Here is an 18,642-nt window from a genome sequence, read left to right on the forward strand (position 1 = left end):
TAATTGTTTGCAATAACATGAGTATTTTCTTATTACTCAGAAACAAAATGTAAAATGATTTTTTTTGATTAGGATATTTTAGTGGAAGAATAAAGAAAAATATGATGGAATTGGAAAGAACTGAAGCTTACTTAAATTGCAAGGCATAATTTGAAAATAAATTTCAAGTCCTTTCTTGTCTACCCAAAACAGAATACAAATCCTTGTAAGTTAATGATGATAAAAAATATGATGGACAAAAGATGATGACTCAAGAATATTTTTCTATTTTGATCTCCATCATTTACTTCCCGTGTTTTCCAAGAAAATTACAATAATTCTGAGTTTTCTCCATTAAAAGATGAATGCCTTTTCTGCAGAAATAGAGAATCCTCAATTCTCTGGCAATTTTGTTTATAAAAAAATGATTTCACACATTGCATGAGGACTTGTTAGGAGCTTAAAATTGCATGTACATAGAAAAAATTTATTATGATAACTTCATACAAAATCAGTTGTGTATAAAGAAATATTAGAGTTTAATAACAACAATACCCACTGAAACAAGTTGTGAGGCAGAATAAATTGTAGTAGATGACAGAAGAAGTAGTATTGGAAAAATATTTATTTCCACAGTATTTTATTTTCTGTCAGTTTTTCCTCATTTATTTACTTTTCTTCTCTTCTATGAGATATGGTCTTGCTACAGCCCAGGATGACCTCAAAATTGCAATCTTCCTATCCCAGTATCCTTATGATTGGGGCTACAATACATACCATCATTCTTGGATAAGTTTTCAGTTAGTTTTAATACAACAAAGCACACATAAAAATAAAAAGAAAAACAAAACTGTGAAACAATCTGAGTTCCCATAGTGCTTCCACTTCTTTTTTTTACTCATGAATCATTTATTCACTGTACAATTTATATACAAGTCTATATCACTGTGGTTTGTCTAGTGCACCCTGATTGTTCCTACATCTACACTCAATATCCGTTGAGGCTCTGCCATGCACTCAACCCCTAGCTTTGTATTCCAGTCTCACCTTCTAGGGCGAACGTAACTGAATTTCCAGGATTGAGTTTGGAGTCAGTCGAGTTAGAATTTCTGCACTCTATCATATCTAAGTGGCTCTCAAGCAAACAAAAAGAGGCTTCAAAAGAGATTTCATTTATTTTTAAGATAGTTACACTAGAATCACACTAATACGAAGTAGTAACTTTAATGGAAGATATGCTGCAATATTTTACCCATCTGAAGTGCTCATTTCTCTACATTTTGAGAATTTTGCAGTCTGTGGCAGCGAGAAGCTTCAGCAGCGTGGGGGTACTTTCAAATGTGTTCGCATAACATCCTAGAGGTTGGATCTGTTGGGTATAATTAATTGACAAAGGAAGGCAAATAGTAAAGGCCGCTTTTTAAATTAATCTTTAACCCAAACTTGTATAAATGTGTGTACATGTTCAACATATATATCAATGTGTTCTTATAAACACAAAATTTTAAGTCACATATATGTTTCATACAATTTAAAACTATATATGTATGCAAATTTGAAGGCATTTAGGTACATTTTCTACAAATGTGTGTTTATGTGCCTAAGTGTGTGTGTGTGTGTGTGTGTGTGTGTGTGTGTGTGTGTTTATGGTAAAATTAGTGAACTTTCTAGAATATCTTTTTTTTTTCCTCCTCTTTGTGCCTGACAACCAACTGATTTCCGAGTATCACTGTTTTAAGAATCCTCTATGTTGGTGTATATATATATACATATATATACATATATATACATATATATTAAGAGAATTCATGCAGACTTGATGAGACTTGATAAACTAAGGTCAGATGGCAAGGCAGGAGAACTCCCCCTTTCAGTGGCTTAGAGGAAGGGGATAGGGGAAAAGGGGAAAGAAGGAGGGAGGGTGGGCTTGGTGGTAGATGAGGGAGGGAGCTACAATTGAGATATAAAATTAATAAATTGTAAAAACATTAATTAAGATAGTTTTGTGGTATAGGTATATTGACAAGAATGAATGATATTCAAAAAGACAAGTCTGATAACATATCACAAAAATTAATTCACATTTCATATACTATATTAAAAATGAGATCACATCATAACAGTGTGACATGACAATTATATATTGTTCATGTGAGTGTTTTTCCTTTAGCCAGTAAGATCTTTCAATGAATATAATTTTTTTTAATGTATACTTAAATTTGACTAGAGGAATGATGTACAAATTAGTCACCTGACACTGTGCTAATTTGTTTGAAGTTGCTTCAGACAAACTTCTCAATGCTTCCAATCTTCCACATGTATGCATACTCAGATGAGTGGAATTTTCAGGTAAACTGAGCTCAGAGAAATCAGCATTGCAATTTAAATGTGTCAGACTATCACACACATTGATTTCTGCTTAAAATTTATACTGAGGAATTTTCTGTTTTTTTTTTCTAATTACAACCTCAGATATTTCTCATGCTCTTAGGGGCTTATCACATTTCTTTGCATTTAATGTAATTAAATTATAAATACATGAGCTATAAACCCCTTTAATTCTTTATTATATGCAATGAACTGAAATTTCAGTATCAATTTTGATCAATTATATTTGGTTATGACACATGGCTGCATTAACTTTCTTTGACAAAGTTTTATATGCCACTTGTATATATGTACACTCTTTATTACGAGTAATTAAGACTGCCAATTTAAGATAAAAATAAATGTAGACTAAAATAATGTAGATGAACACATGTATTAATTATCATGTCTTTTACTTGTCTTCAGTTAATCTCTTACCTGAAAAAGCTATGATGAAGATTTAATCACCTATAATTAAATTAGATTAACTGTAAATAAACATGTAAATGGTTATTTAATAAAAAAAAATTAAACAATGTTTAAGTCAAAGGATAACAAGTTAAAATTGAAAATGTAATGATTACTATATGTCTTTCTAGTGCTTAGAGAGTTTAAAATGTTAAAACTAGACAGCTTTTCCTCTTACCATATATTTAACTTAGCTTATTTCAGGTCCTTTCAGGGCAACATTTGAAGAGAAACGCTAACCCTCTCCTGTGATTTCCACTTCTGCTTGTGGATCATGTTATGGGTATTGCCTATACCTATACCTGTAGGACTCTTCTGTTGATAAAGAACAGTTATCTACGCCTGCTCACTACCAAGAGAAGCACGGGTTGGACATGCTTAGAGATAAGGTAAATGAAAATGATCTTATACCCTGCGCACTTATGCGTTGATCCTCAACGGCAGTCTGTCCCAGCAGAGGGTTATGTCATAGAAGCGGGTGGCCTGGTCCACTGAGTAATCGCAGGTGCACTGATCTGCTGCTTGCCTCCACGTGTCAACTCTGTTTCTTGATCTCATTTTTCATTTTGGTTTGTAGTTGACAATGGTGTATTGTCTGGTATGGTTTATACTTTTATGACGATCTATAATTACCCAAAAATAATAATTCAGAAAAGGTGCTTGGCTGTATTTCTTCGACATACACAGTAATAAATTAACCCCAATTAGGTTTCAAAGAAATGAAACTGTTCAAAATGAACATTTCTTTGCACATAACGAATTGCTGTGTTGTACAAATGAGAAATATTTAAATGTTAGGGATTCTTCCCCAGAGTTCTGAACCAAATGTTGTTAAGACACTGATTTTTACAATGAAGTATTTGGTCCCTCTTTTTCACTCTTACTTAAAAGGGGTGTATCTTTGATTAGGAGTAGAATTTAACACAACATCTTTTAAGATCAATATTTGATGCTACATTCATAATAATATCTATAATAATGACACAAGGCTTGATGAAATCGATCAGGATGTGGAAGGCAAGAATGTTTACATAAAAATTTAATTCACATAGACCAGATATTTGGGAAAGAAGATTGCTATGAGCGTGAGGCAACCTTGTGCCTCAAAAATCAGAAGGAAACAAAAGGAAAAGTATAAGTGGACAGCTGATAAAATGTTTTTAGCCCATAATATGAAGAAGTGACTTCTGCTATTATCTAAATTGTTTAAGAGTTCATAATATACTAAGATCAAACTCATATATAAGTCATATCAACATAACTGAATTTTAACAATAAGATACATACTTATTCTTGAGCTACTTCTGCCTGTTTAAAGTACAATGACAAATTTAAATCATAAAATAATAAATATATGTATTTAAGTACACCTTGGGAAATACCTAAATTTATGTAATAATTCATCTCTTTAGTCACCTGATACAGTCTCTTACTCTGAAACATTATGTCAGATGTATCATTAGAACTCAGAAATTAAAATAAAGCCAAAGTAATAAATAATAACAATTTTACCTCCTATTGCTGTTAAGTTTGGAGTGTGTTACATAAATTCTACTGATGGTAAGGACTATTGTCCATATATCTTCAGCAATTTCAAAACTACCACAGAACTGCATCAACATTGTAATAGACACAACAAATTTCAAACCAGTAATTAAAATAGAACCATTGTTTTCTCAAGCTATGGTTAGCAAAAGGAAAATCCACACTTTTTTTCACATTTCAAAAATTCATATTTCAAGGTGAGAAAGTCTGGGTCACAATAAGAGATTCCATTTGTGAAAAATCAACCACACCATCATTTCATGATATGCATGAAAATCAGCAGTTTTGACACACTATTCATTGCAGCATTTCATTTTCATCCAGACAACAGGAGGCCAGTTAGACACTGTTTTCTCAGCACTTTGCAGATTCAGCATTTATATAAACCCTGCACCACAATCTGATTTTATTAGGTAGGTACGGTGTTTGTTTTTGATTTTAAAAACTTGCATGCGTGTCTAAGAGTTATAAACAAAATATTTTACTCTGTTGTAAAATTTTATGCATATGTCCGTGAGTATAGCTAGAAATGCAGCACAATTTTGTCATGGAACAGCATCAAAATAACTTATAAGGAGTGTTTGTGATAATCAAATTTATTGAATTATTGATATTATGAAACTGAAGGCCACTTTCACATACTCCATTTCTAATTATGGACTGCAAGTTACAGCATCCTACACAGATTCTCCTCACTTAACATAATAGTATAGTTCCAATCTCTGCTCCTCAGAGGGAGGATGCTTAGAGTGCAATTCATACACAGTGTTCACTAGCTATAGGTTTACTCAGAACCAACAATTATTTTGAAAAAAAAAACAGAAAGTAAGGAAAAATAAATAAATTCATTGTTCATTGATTATATGCACAATAAACTGTATTAATCTAGGAAAAATAAGTAGAAATATCATTTTGTTTAAAAAAATTCATCTTATTCTGAGACACCCATCTTAATCTGAAACAGATATTTTTACTTGAAATTGCTCTCCTCACTTTGGCACATCCCAACCACTGGAGAAATAATGCATCATTCAGTGCTTGGCAGACACAATGGATTGAAATGTATAACATTATACTTTTCTTAAAATATATTTAAAATTTCAACCTTTCACTCAACATGCCTATAGGAAAAAAGAAGTCTAGGGAACATGTCCTTGAAAGTCTTTGGAGAATATAGAACTCATGGTTTTGGAAAATAATTCCTAAATCAAAGAAAAATCTCAACTCTCTGTAAAGTCATACTGAAACACAAATATTTTATTCCAACAGTTTTGTACACTCTAGTGGCTGAGAAGTACAATTTATATGTCCTCGGAGGCATGGACATGCTCCTCTTTGAGATGTGATTGGCGATGGTACTCAATTGCTGCTCTGTTGTTTTCCGTTCTTCCTGTCCTACCTGTAGTCCAAGCTGCAGAAAAGGCAGTATGTGTATATGAGCTTAATACCATGAAGCAGTAAGACAGACCTGAACTGAGAGAGAATGGAGCTCCAAAATCAACACAACACTATGTTTCAAACAACAAATATTCTCCTGTACAAATCAGAAGAGATAAGAAAATTTAACGAACAGACAGCAACTACTGTTTTAAGTCAGGCCTACAGGAGCATTTCAAAACTGCTTCACACTTGGAGGATTCTTTACCTTTCTGGGAACATTTCATATAATTTATTGGTACAACAATGATTTATGTTGCCTCATGTTAAATTTTATTGGTCTTTATTAAAGTGTTTCACTTAGGGAAATTATTATGAGAATTTATATATTGCTAAATAAAATATTTCTGTGCACCAACAGCAATAAAATTGTTTTGAACTCTATAATATAGCAAGCCTAAAAGCTTCAGGAGAAATAATATTGTCCCCACTTTTACTAGTCAAGAAGTTCTCTGATTTTTCAATGGCACACCTTACCTAATCTTCTCGCTGAGGGTACAGGACGTCCTTAGCTCACTGACAACACTGGACATTACTTGATCAGGCAGGCTAGGTGCCTTTGCAGGTATATGAAAGTTGCTATCTATTCACAAACCACTAAGCATTTCTCTTTATCAAAAACAAACCAACGAAAACAAACAAAAATCACAACTGCAAACGCTCAGAGTCTGTGGTCAGCGAAATCCCTTGGATAATCTAGTGAATGTTTCACCAAGGCAGAAGCCTTAACAGTTAAAAATGGAGACATATTTACAACCTCTTTTGTCCCACAAGTGGAGTTCTTTGCCTTATGTAGTATTTCCCCCTTTTCTTTCCCTTTCGGAAAAAAAAAAAAAAAAAAAAAAAATTCTGCTGCCTTATTCTCCAGTACGTTTCAAATTAAGGGTCCAAGGCTATGAGTACGAACTCTCGTGGCCATTTCCGTACATGTCAGCCAGTCGTTTAAAACGGGGACCCCAGTCACTTAGATAGTCATAATTCTGGTCAGAGTTTGAGCTGATGGAATCTAAAGAACTCAGAGATTCGGCTACTGAGCCATTTCCTTCAAATGCGTAAGTCTGCAGGGAGTCATACGGTGGGGCGCCTGGATCCACATCAGCCTCCTTCAGTCTTTCCCAAATAAATTCCCTAAAAATGACATTATCTGGAATGGTTTTAAAAGTCGGTCGACTCAAGAACTGAATTTCAGGAGTCACATCTCTCCGGGTTTTGTTGTCTCTCATGACATTGAGGTTTCTGAGCGCGGCCATGTCAAAGGCTTCCGTGTCTTCCTCTCCGCCGCCTTCGTCGTCGTACCTGACGATGTTCTCTCTGATGTCCCTCTCCTCGTCAAAGATGAGAGGCTCTTTTTTCCGTCTTCTCATGGTGACAATGAGGAGGATCAGCACTGAAAGGTGAGACAGCATAGAGGACATGTCAGCCAGGGGAGGAATGACCCCGTGAGTGGGAAGAATGACCCCGTGAGTGGGAAGACCTGCACATTCCATCCCCTGTTTCTCAGGAACTCGTAAAAAACTGCCAACGACGGCTGTGAAACGGAGTGCTTTCATACATCAAAAAACTCCTTCCCACACCTGTGCATGATTGATGTCTTGCTCTAACCTCCGAAATATTTGATAGAACAAATTGAAGGGCCAGTTCAGAATAAACGTAATTTCAAAGTCTCACATAACAAAGGGAGCCTTTGAACTCCTTAATTGCTGGAAAGGCAAAATGTCATTTATAAATATTTTGTGTCTAATTTAACAAGGGCAATACCAGACGGAAATGGATTACAGAATTTTATCAGGTTCTTTGAAGAAATGTCTGGTCCTTGTTATGAAATTCAACTGTTTAACAGAATCCAGCATGCCATGCCGTGTGTAAAGATTAAAAGCTTCTATAATAAAGTGAGTCCCACTTTCAAGTGTGAAATACTGAACCAGGATTCTGTGCATTCCACCTACAGACAGAAATCAGGCTGTGAGACTTTCAGCCGGGGTCAAAGATTTAAGAAACAAATTACTAACAACAGGGGTCTTTCTCTTACATAAAAATACATATTAAATGTTGAAATGCGCAGTTCCTCCAGAAAGCAAAAGAGAACAACAAGATAGCCTTTAGTGTTACACAAATTAAAATCATTCCTCATTTTAATACAAACACACTTATCGGGAGAATTCACTAGCCACAAGCGACTCTCAGGACTGAGACATCATTACCTGTCATGGCTTCTAGACTTGAACTAAAATAAGGTAAATAAAATATTTGTTCTTGAATTTTGAAATTCAAAATGTAATTAAAACAATACAAAACTGTAAAATGCCCTTTTAAAAAAACATATGATTTATTTTTATTTTGTGTGTATGGATATTTTCCTGCATGGATGCCTATATAGCACCTATGTGCCTGTTGCCTATGAAGACTGGTAGAAGACATGAGATCTTCTGGAATTGAAGTGAGAGATTGTTGTTAGCTGCCATGTAGTTGCTAGAAATCAGGCCCAGGTCCACTGGAGATTCAGCCAGTGCTTTGAAACACTGAGCTGTCTCTACGGCAAAGAGATGAAGTATCATTAATTATCTGTTAGAACAGAAATGCGTTTTAATGATTTCTATGCACTTGCCTAAATTACTTTGAAAGTTTTAGAAGACTGAATATACATGCTGGATTATATTATTCTCAGTATATGTTTAAGTGTGTGTGACAGAGACAGAAAGACAGAGGGGGGAGGGGAATTTAGGAGGGAGAGGGAGAAGAAGAGGGGGAGAGAGAAAGAGAGGGAGAGAGAGAATGAGCATTCAGTAATGTGCATATGTGTATATGTAAGTCAGAGGACTGTGTTAGATGTAGGTGTTCACTTCCTCTTTATTTGAGATAGGTTCCACTTATTTTCTACCAAGGTGATACATCCTCAATTAAGGAAGGGCCCACTCACGGGAGATAATTCATGGTCAATACTACCATTCTATTCAAGAATTTCTTGGGTGTAGAGGTCTGAGACTTGAGGGGAGAACTGGCTACTCCCAGTTCATAAGACACTCTTATATAAGTGTAACTCATATGCTACATCAACAAAGCATTTTTTTTTGCAACCTTTGGAGACCATTACAAAAATTCACAACTAGTCAAAAATGCAAAGATTAAGTTGACTGTAGGGTGCCCAATTCCAGATGATACACATACAGCACAATCCCTAAATGTGAGGCTCAGGGAAATCACGTGAGAGAGAATGGAAAGTTTGTTAGAGTTCCAGGACACCTATTCATGGAGTATGTTCCTTAGACACAACAGGGAATATGCAGCGATCAGCTGTCAACAATTTCGCTGCCTAAAGGTGACAAGCATAGCGATAATTCCCGTTAATCAACAGAGGAAGTTCCACATGGTCCTACCTCAGATGAAGAACTACAGGAGGCTAGAGGCTACTGTGAGAGAGAGAACCAGTTGTGTGAGGGCTGAGCGCCTACAAAGGTTGTCCAAGCTCAAGAGGTTAACTGTGGACACATGCACTTACGAATAAATCTTAAGGAACTCAGGAGGTATTATGTGTGTTCATACATAGGCATGTGTTTGTAGTTGTAAAAAAATAATAATTAAAGATGATATCATGTATTTGGGGAGAAGAGGGAGAAGCTGGGTGCATGAAAGAAAGATTCAGAACTCTTATATGAAATTAAAAAAATTTAAAAACAAATCTAATTATTTGAAACTAACAGCTCATGATAGGTTCTGCAGCTTCTCATAATCTTCTTGGAATGAAAGAAATGACAACAACAACAAAAAGCATAATGATCATTTTTACAGGAAAACCGAAGGATAGAGTTACTGTTGGAGAAATGAATAAATGAAGAAGAGTCTGGTGATAGGGTAGGCAGATGATAGCAGGTAGACATGTCAAATATAGAGCCAACGACAATAAAATTAATTACTTCTACACCAGCTTAAGACTGTGAGAGTGAAGAGGGAAAATGCTATGAAATAATTGGATGTTCTTTAAATATAAGTCAATGCCCAAGTGTGCCAAATATTTTAAAATTATCTTTTATAAAATAGATATCTGAAAGTCTCTACTCAGCAATGTATCAAAGCAGATGCTGAGACTCTTAACCAAACTTTGGGCAGAGTGCGGGGAATCCTGTGAAAGAAGGGGGAGATAGTAAGACCTGGAGGGGACAGGAGCTCTACAAGGAGAGCAACAGAACCAAAATATCTGGACACAGGGATCTTTTCTGAGAATGATACTCCAACTAAGGACCATTCATGGATATAACCTAGAACCCCTGCACAGATGTAGCCCATGGCAGCTCAGTATTCAAATGGGTACCCTAGTAAGAGGAACAGGGACTGTCTCTGACATGAACTCAGTGGTGGGCTCTTTGACCACCTTCCCCTGAGTGGGGAGCAGCCTTGCTAGGCCACAGAGGAGGACAATGATGAGACAATGATGGGTCCTGATGAGACCTGTTAAGCTAGGGTCAGATGGAAGGGGAGGAGGAACTCCCCTATCAGTGGACTTGGAGAGGGGAATGGGAGGAGATGAAGGAGGGAAGGCATGATTGGGAGAGAATGAGGGAGGAAGATACAGCTGAGATACAAAGTGAATAAACTGTAATTAATATTAAAAAATAAAATTTAAATTTAAAAAATTGAATTGCATATTATACACGTGAATCACATTCATATATTTGCCAAAGCTGGTTCTTACATGATTTTTGAAAATGCATTCCATTTTAATATTAAGCCTGCTGTTGTCAATCAAGTTTCCAATAGATATGAACCCTGAGATCAGGTATATTTTGATCAACCTCAGATATAATGTGAATATGGAGTCTTCCAGTCTTGCTTGAAGCTACTAAAAATACTAACTGTTTTGGAAAGTTGTACAGATACCTTTTCAATGTCTTGGGAAAAAATCTCTAGCTCTTTGAGCACATATAAGGATTAAATTTAGTTCTGTTGCTCTCCTTATGGAGCTCCTGTCCTCTCCAGGTCTTACTGTCTCCCCCTTCTTTCAGAAGATTCCCTGCACTCTGCCCAAAGTTTGGTAATAAGTCTCAGCATCTGCCTCATACCCTGCAGGGCAGTCTTTCAGAGGCCCTCTGTGGTAGGCTCCTGTCCTGTTACCTGTTTTCTCCCTCCTCTGATGTCCATCCTCTTTGCCTTTCTGAATCGTTTTCTGAGACTAACACTCCAGCTAAGGACTACTCATACAGATGGCCTGGAACCCTTGCACAGAGGTAGCCTATGGCAGTTCAGTATCCAAGTGGGCTCCATAGTAATGGGGACAGGGACTGTCTCTAACAGGAACTGATTGGCCTGCTCTTTGATCACCTCACCCTGAGGGGGGAGCAGCCTTACCAGGCCAAAGAGGAAGACAATGCAAACACTCCTGATGAGACCTGATAGACTAGGATCAGAGGGAAGGGGAGGAGGACCTCCCTTATCAGTGGAAGGGCACAGGGGAAGAGGAAGAAATGGTGGGGTTGGGAGGGGAGGTGGGAGGGAACTACAGGGAAAATACAAACTGAATAAACTGTAATTAATAAAAATAAATTTAAAAAAGAATTAAATTTAACCTGTATGTATAATACAACGATTTTGGAGATAATAATTGCTAAAGAGGACACATTTCAAGCCTAAGTAAGGACTATATGTGTGCATTATCTGTGATATATATATATATATATATATATATATATATATATATGTGTGTGTGTGTGTGTGTATGTATATATACTTTCTTATTTAAATAGCAAAAAAAGTTAAAAGTAGAACTCTAATAGTTATATGAGAAAGAAACACTGTCCCCTAGATGTAGGCTGCTAGGAAACAATTCAGAAGAGGAAGGCTTCATGGAGCCATACACACAGCTGATAGCAGGTAGAGGAAGATGTGGGGCACAGGTGGCTGGAAGGCCAGCAATGCTGAGAACGTTTATATGAACAGGTGGACCCAATTAAAAACATTACAAAGACTTCTTGTTATGACAAAGATTTGCATTTAAAAGCAAATATTATACTGGAATAATGATAGCAAGTAGAAAAGAGGAGATGTAAGAAAATGTGAGGAAAGAGATTACAGCACTGTGATAGTGTTTATACTGTCTGCTCTGCTGTTTCCCACTTTTTCTTCTAACAGGTCTAGTGGGTCTTGTTTTACGTTGAGGTCTTTGATCCGCTTGTACTTTATTTTTGTGCAGGGTGATGAATATGGATCTGTTTGCAGTTTTCTACATGTAGACATCCAGATAAAGCAGCATCATTTGTTGAAGATGCTGTCTTCTTTTCCTTTGAATGGTTTTGGTTTATTTGTAAAATAAAAGGCATTGTAGGTATGTGAATTTATTTCTGGGTCTTAGATTCAATTCCAGGGATCCACCAGTCTGTTTCTATACCAGCACCATACCTCTTTTAATGTTCAACATCCTTAGTCATCAGGGAAAGCAAATTAAAATAGTTCTGATATTCCATCTTACACTCATCAGAATGGCTAAGAACAAAAACTCATGTAGCAACACATGCTGGAGAAGATGTGGAGAAAGGGGAACCCTCCTTTGCTGGTGGGAATGTAAACATGTACAACCACTTTGGAAATCAATCTGACACTTTCTCAGAAAATTGGGAATAGTACTACCTCAAGACCTAATCATATCACTCTTGGGCATATGTTGAAAAGATGCTCAACCATGCAACAAGACATTTGCTCAACTATGTTCATGTCAGCCCTACTCATAAAGTCCAGAATATGGAAACAACCTAGATGTCCCTGAACCAAAGAATGGATAAAGAAATTGTGGTACATTTACACAGTGGAACACTACTCAGCAATTAAAAACAAAGAAATTATGAAATTTGCAGGCAAATGGATGGAACAAGAAAGGATCATCCTGAGTGAGATAACCCAGAAGCAGAAAGATGCACAATTTCAAGTGGATATTAACCATATAATACAGGAGAAACATACTAAAATTACAGACCTAAAAAAGCTACACAACAAGGAGGACCCTAGGGAGGATGCTTAATTCTCATTCAGGAGGGCAAACAGGAAAGACACGGGACAGTAGCCTACCACAGAGGGCCTCTAAAAGACTCCTCTCTGCAGGAGATTGAAGCAGATTCAGAGACTCACAGCCAAACTTTGGACATAGCTCAGAGAGTCTTATGGAAGAAGGGGAAGATAGAAAGGCAGGGAGTGGACAGAAGCTCCACAAGGAGACCAAGATAGCCAAAAATTCTGGGCCCACAGGACCAGCAGAGACTGATGCACCAACCAAGGACCATGCTTGGAGAGGCCCTAGGCTCCCTGCTCAGATGTAGCCCTTAGGCAGCTCAGTCTCCATATGGGTGCCCAAGCAAGGGGAGCAGGGGCAGTCTCTGACATGAACTCAACTTGGTTTCCTGCTCTTTGATCACCTCCCTCTGGCAGGGTGGCCTTACTAGGCCACAGATAAAGAGGATCCAGGCAGTCCTGATGAGACCTGATAGACTAGGGTCAGATAGTAAGGGAGGAGAACCTTCCCTATAAGTGGACTAGGGGAGGGGATATGGGGAGAGAAGGGAGGAAGGGACCTGGAGGGGGCTACAACCATGATACAAAGTGAATAAATTGTAAATAATAATAGTAATTTAAAAAATGAAAATAAAAGTTTATACTGCTGACCTACTTTTCTAAATTTAAAATTTATTTTGATAACAGTCCATCCAAAAATTTCTAATAAAAGTACAAAGCAAATAATAGATTCATGCAAAGTGGTAAATAGTTAAAGTATGATAAATAGTTAAAACATTGTAGGTAGTGTAAACTCAGTGAAGGACCACAAGAGTATCAATCTCATTAAACTCAAAGATGATAAAGAAAGAAAATGAGAAGTGTACAAAACTGTCCAGGATGTGCTATCCAAAGAAATACATTATTGGGTCCCTTTATTTTCTAATCTACTTTGATCTGTGGCAGATAAATATATATACATTTCAAATAAAACACAACTTCTAGTAGTTATCATCAAAGTGTTTCAGTCCTTTGGTCTTCTTCAGCCTGCTCTCTGCATATCCCATAATATTATATGTTCATAGGGTTACACAAATACAGATACTTTCAAATGAGTTCAATATTTATGTATTAAAAATAGTGGGCATACATGTGTGCAGGCAAACTTTCATACACATTAAAAAAAAGTCTTAAAAGTAATGAAGAATCAAGGAGCCATACATAGTGAGTGAGGTTACATAGTAATATAAAATATACTACAAACATGTTAAGGGAAAATTGGGTCTTCCTTTCCAGAGTATTAAGGCAGTGGTCACAGAAGTGTAGCCTGGGGTCTGAGATTCAGTAATGCTGGCATCCCTAAAAAGCTTCTTTCTCTGTTCTGAATAAACACTTCCTTGTTAGATGAAAAAAAAATTTTAATGTTTAATTTGTATTTCAAATGTGTTTACTTATGAAACAAACTTTTGTTAATTTAATTTTTCTAATATTTAAATATAGGGTTGGCTGTATTTTTAATTTATTAAATCATAATAGCTTGAATGCATTGTATAAGAATATAATTTACTCTTAGTATCTATTTTCTTTGTTTTTATTTTATTTCGCTAAAAAAGCTATTCGAAAACTTTAAATTATATATGTAGTACACATCAATGCTTCACAATAAACTTATTTTGGATGGCTGATTTAAACGAATGATTCCGAAATGTTAAAAAAAAATCTTGATTTCATTTTCTAAATTTTCATTTCCAAGTTAAATATTAGAAATGGAAATTGCTATTAGTATTATAATGATTTCTGTAACCCAAACATTAGTATTTGACAAAAATAAGCATATCTATGGTAAAAATCTGTACATGAGTTGAAGTTTTTAGAACAAACGCTTGATATTGTTATACAACTTAACTTTTAATATCTTCCTAGATTTTAATTATGATATTCTTTTTATTTACTATATATAGCTTATTAAATATTTGTGGCATTGTGTCTGTTGAATGCTAATTACATTTCTATATTTTTTGTTAATATTGATTTCAATTTGATTTTTATGGGTGTCAGATCATAAATAACCACAGAGAAGAATACTCTAGCTCCACTGAGGATTAGCCTCAAAAAGTCTCCGTCCAGCAAACTTCCTCTTCCCAAACCAGGAAAAAAACTAAGTGAAAACACATTGCTGACATTCTCCAAACAAACAAAATCTCTTCACCTGTATTCAGTTACATCATTTTTATGATAAATAATAGTTGAATCCACAGGTTTACCTCTAAGACACTGACTGCTTTAAATTTGAGGAACACCAGGGTTTTGTGCTATTTTTCAAAGACCAAGATGACCAATGAATGAATTTCATGCTTACTAAATCTACTGTGGGGCTTTTATCCTTTTTATTCATGGTGCAATTATTCTTCTTTTTTTTACATTTTTTAATTATAATTTTTATTAATTACACTTTATTTACTTTGTATGCCCCCTATAGCTTCCTTTCTTCCTCCCCTCCAGATCCCACCTTCCTCCCCTTTCTCCATGCATGCCCCTCCCCAAGTCCACTGATAGGGGAGGTCTTTCCCTCCTTCCTTCTGATCCTAGTCTATCAGGTCTCATCAGGAGTGGCAGCATTGTTTTCCTCTGTGGCCTGGTAAGGCTGATCCCCCTTCAGGGGGAGGTGATCAAAGAGCAGGCCAATCAGTTCCTGTCAGAGACAGCCCCTGTTCCCATTACTATGGAACTCACTTGGACACTGAACTGCCATGAACTATATCGGTGCATGGGTTCTAGGTTATCTCCATGCAATATTCTATTCTTCTTAATACAGTTTCAGCCACTAAAACTTATCCTGGGTAAATTATCTGTACTCTTGAAAGAAGATATGATGGGGCTCTTTCTAGCAAGATTATCAAAGAAGATGCTGAGACACATAACCAAACTTTGGGCAGAGTGCAGGGAATTTTATAAAAGAAGGGGGAGATAGAAATACATGGAATGGACAGGAGCTCCACAAGAAGAGCAACAGAACCAAAAAATTCTGGACACAGGGGTGTTTTCTGAGACTGATACTTCAACCAAGGACCATTCATTGATATAACCTAGAACTGCTGCATAGATGTAGCCCATGAAAGTTCAGTGTCCAAGTGGGTACCCTAGTAATGGGAACAGGGACTTTCTCTGACATGAACTGATTGGCCTAATCTTTGATCACCTCCCCCTCAGGGTGGTGCAGCCTTACCAGGCCATAGAGGAAGACAGTGCAGCCAGTCCTGATGAGACCTGATTGACTAGGATCAGATGGAAGTGGGGGAGGACCTCCCTTATCAGTGGACTGGGGGAGGGGCATGGGTGGAGAAGAGGGAGGAAGGGTAATATGGGGAGGAAAAAGGGAGGAAGCTACAGGTGGGATACAAAGTGAATAAACTGTAATTAGTTAAAAAAATGTATTTTTAAAAAGAAACAAAAGAAAGACAAGGGGAGCTGAAAAAGATTAAAGCTTGTTTGAGTGCCTCCTCTCCAACTATCATTTCATTTGCTGCTGCTCTTAAGAAACACTTAAGAGGAATATCCTTCAAATTCTATCATTGGTTTCTTTTCTCTTTTTTCTTTTCCTTTTCTCCCCAAATGCATATGGCATATGAACTTTATTTATTTATAATAATCCACATACAGTAGGAACAGTTATAAAACCATCAGGAAACCCATGTGTGAAAGTTCCATTCAAAATGTTTAGCTCATTCATATTTGACAACCAGCAAGAAAACACTATTTATCCAATCTAGGTGATTCTAAAGCTTTGTACCTAAATCATTCTCTATCATATTTTATATATATCAACTTACAAAGACATCTTTATAGACCTAAAAATATTACATTAACTCCTAAACAACTATAATAACTCCACAAGAAGACCAACAGAGGCAATAAACCTAGACCTATAGGGGCTTACAAAGCATGAAGCACTAACCAAAGACCATCCATGGACTGGACCAAGAGCCCAACCAAGCAAATCCTCCTCCACTGAGGCTGGACAAGACATTCCAGTCAGGAGAAAGTGATTCAAAGGCAGACAACAGGGTCCATATGGGAGACAGCCCCTTCTCCACTTTCTAGGGAACCTACATGAAGACCAAGCTGCCCATCAGTTACATGTGTGTCGGGGCTAGGCCATTTGGCTTGAGACATGTTAGCTTCTGGCAACATCCCCAGCCTACCTCAATGAATGTGATGAACATCATAAAATCTTTTGGAGATAGTTTCATTAACATCAATCTAGCTATCGGGCAAAAGTGCCCCAGCTTTCTCTACATACGATATGTTGTCTAACTAGCAGTGTTTTCAAAGCAGATACAAAGACTCATAACCAAACCTTCGGCAGAGTACAGGGAATCATATGAAAGAAGGGGAGTTAGTATGATGGGGAAAGGATAGGAGCTCCACAAGGACCAAATATATCTGAGCACAGGGTCTTTTCTGAGACTGACATTCAACCAAGGACCATGTATGGATATAACCTAGAACCTCTGCTCAGATGTAGCCTGTGGTAGCTTGGTAACCAATTGGTTTCCCATAGTGAGGGGAACAAGGACTATTTCTAACAGGAACTCAATGGCTGGCTCTTTGACCTCCCTACCCCCCAAGGGAGGAGCAGTCCTGTTAGGCCACAGAGGAGGACTTTGCAGTCTGTCCTGAAGATACCTGATAAAACAGGATCGGATGAATGGGGAGGAGGTCCCCCCGATCAGTGGAAAGGGGCAGGGAGGAGCTGAGGGAGGGAGGGTGGGATTGGGAGGGAATGAGGGAGCGGGACATGGCTGGGATACAGAGTTAATAAAATGTAACTGATAAGAAAAAAATAAAATTAAAATTAAAAAAAAAACAATATGTTGTCTAAAATGGACAAGACGTGGATGCAGGCTGAGTTGATTACCAAGGTCTGCATGGCAGGTAAACACGTCCTTCATATATCCTGCTTCACAATTATGTCTGCCAGATATTCTGTGCTGGAAGGCTGAAGATGATGCTCCAATGTTAAAGAGAGAAAATGAGTGACTGGACAGGCAATAAATTGTCTTTGTCATCTCTTAGTTTTGGAAGCTGCTTGACTGTGCTTGATTCTTAAGCAATAATTTTGTTCCTTCTCAAATCTCTGATGGGGTTGAAAACTAGATAGTTATGTTTTGACAGTTAGGCTTGGGTTGTTTAGGTTTCTTTTCTCTTTCCTCCTCATTCTTCAGTGATTATAATGCACACATAATATCGCTCACATCTAAATATCCTTTCTGTTTTTGTGGATGAACAGACCCTATTTTAAAATGAATGTGGATAAGTTCATTGAAATGAAAATATATGAACAACTTAGAACATAGTAAACTACCCAGAATTGCTAGTAGTTAATTTTTTATTATGTTATCACTACTTCTTTACTTACAGACACCATTTGTGTTCACATTACTTTTACTCATATAATTCAAGAACTGTGTATTTAATATCATTACACTTCATATAATTTGTATCATATCATATGATTTTTCTCAAATAGGAAAACACTCAGCCCAGACACTTCTAGTTCATCTTTGATTCTAACTTACCAATACTCTCCTTGTCTTCAGTTCATGCATTTGTTTTATTTTAATCAACCATAAATCACATAATTTACATATGAGTATGTCTCACTTCCTTCAGCTAAGGCAAGCGCCTTGCTCAGTGAGACCTTACCTGTTTTGGAATCCAGATTTGCATTTACTAGCTTGGTAGCTCTAAACATAATTGTCTTCCCTCTGCCTCCGGTTTTTTCAAATAAAAAATAGAGATAATATTATTGCTTTTATTGTATAAACACTAATTAATAGCAATTTTGTGAAGATTAAGTAGGTTTGTATTTATAAA

The 18,642-nt window shown here is 36.7% G+C and overlaps 1 protein-coding gene across 4 annotated transcripts in view; it reads right to left on the reverse strand.

The window, feature by feature from the left end:
- Positions 1–332: 332 nt before the first annotated feature.
- Cdh7 (cadherin 7) overlaps positions 333–18,642 on the reverse strand; it is a 156,661-nt gene continuing 138,351 nt past the window's right edge. For all 4 annotated transcript variants that reach the window (XM_060372226.1, XM_060372224.1, XM_060372225.1 and 1 more), the window contains one exon: positions 333–7,183. In XM_060372226.1, coding sequence (XP_060228209.1) covers positions 6,690–7,183 — 494 coding nt within the window. In that variant the 3' untranslated portion in view covers positions 333–6,689. The remainder of the gene's footprint in view (positions 7,184–18,642) is intronic.

Source organism: Meriones unguiculatus, chromosome 18 (assembly GCF_030254825.1).
Source record: "Meriones unguiculatus strain TT.TT164.6M chromosome 18, Bangor_MerUng_6.1, whole genome shotgun sequence".
NCBI lineage: Eukaryota > Metazoa > Chordata > Mammalia > Rodentia > Muridae > Meriones > Meriones unguiculatus.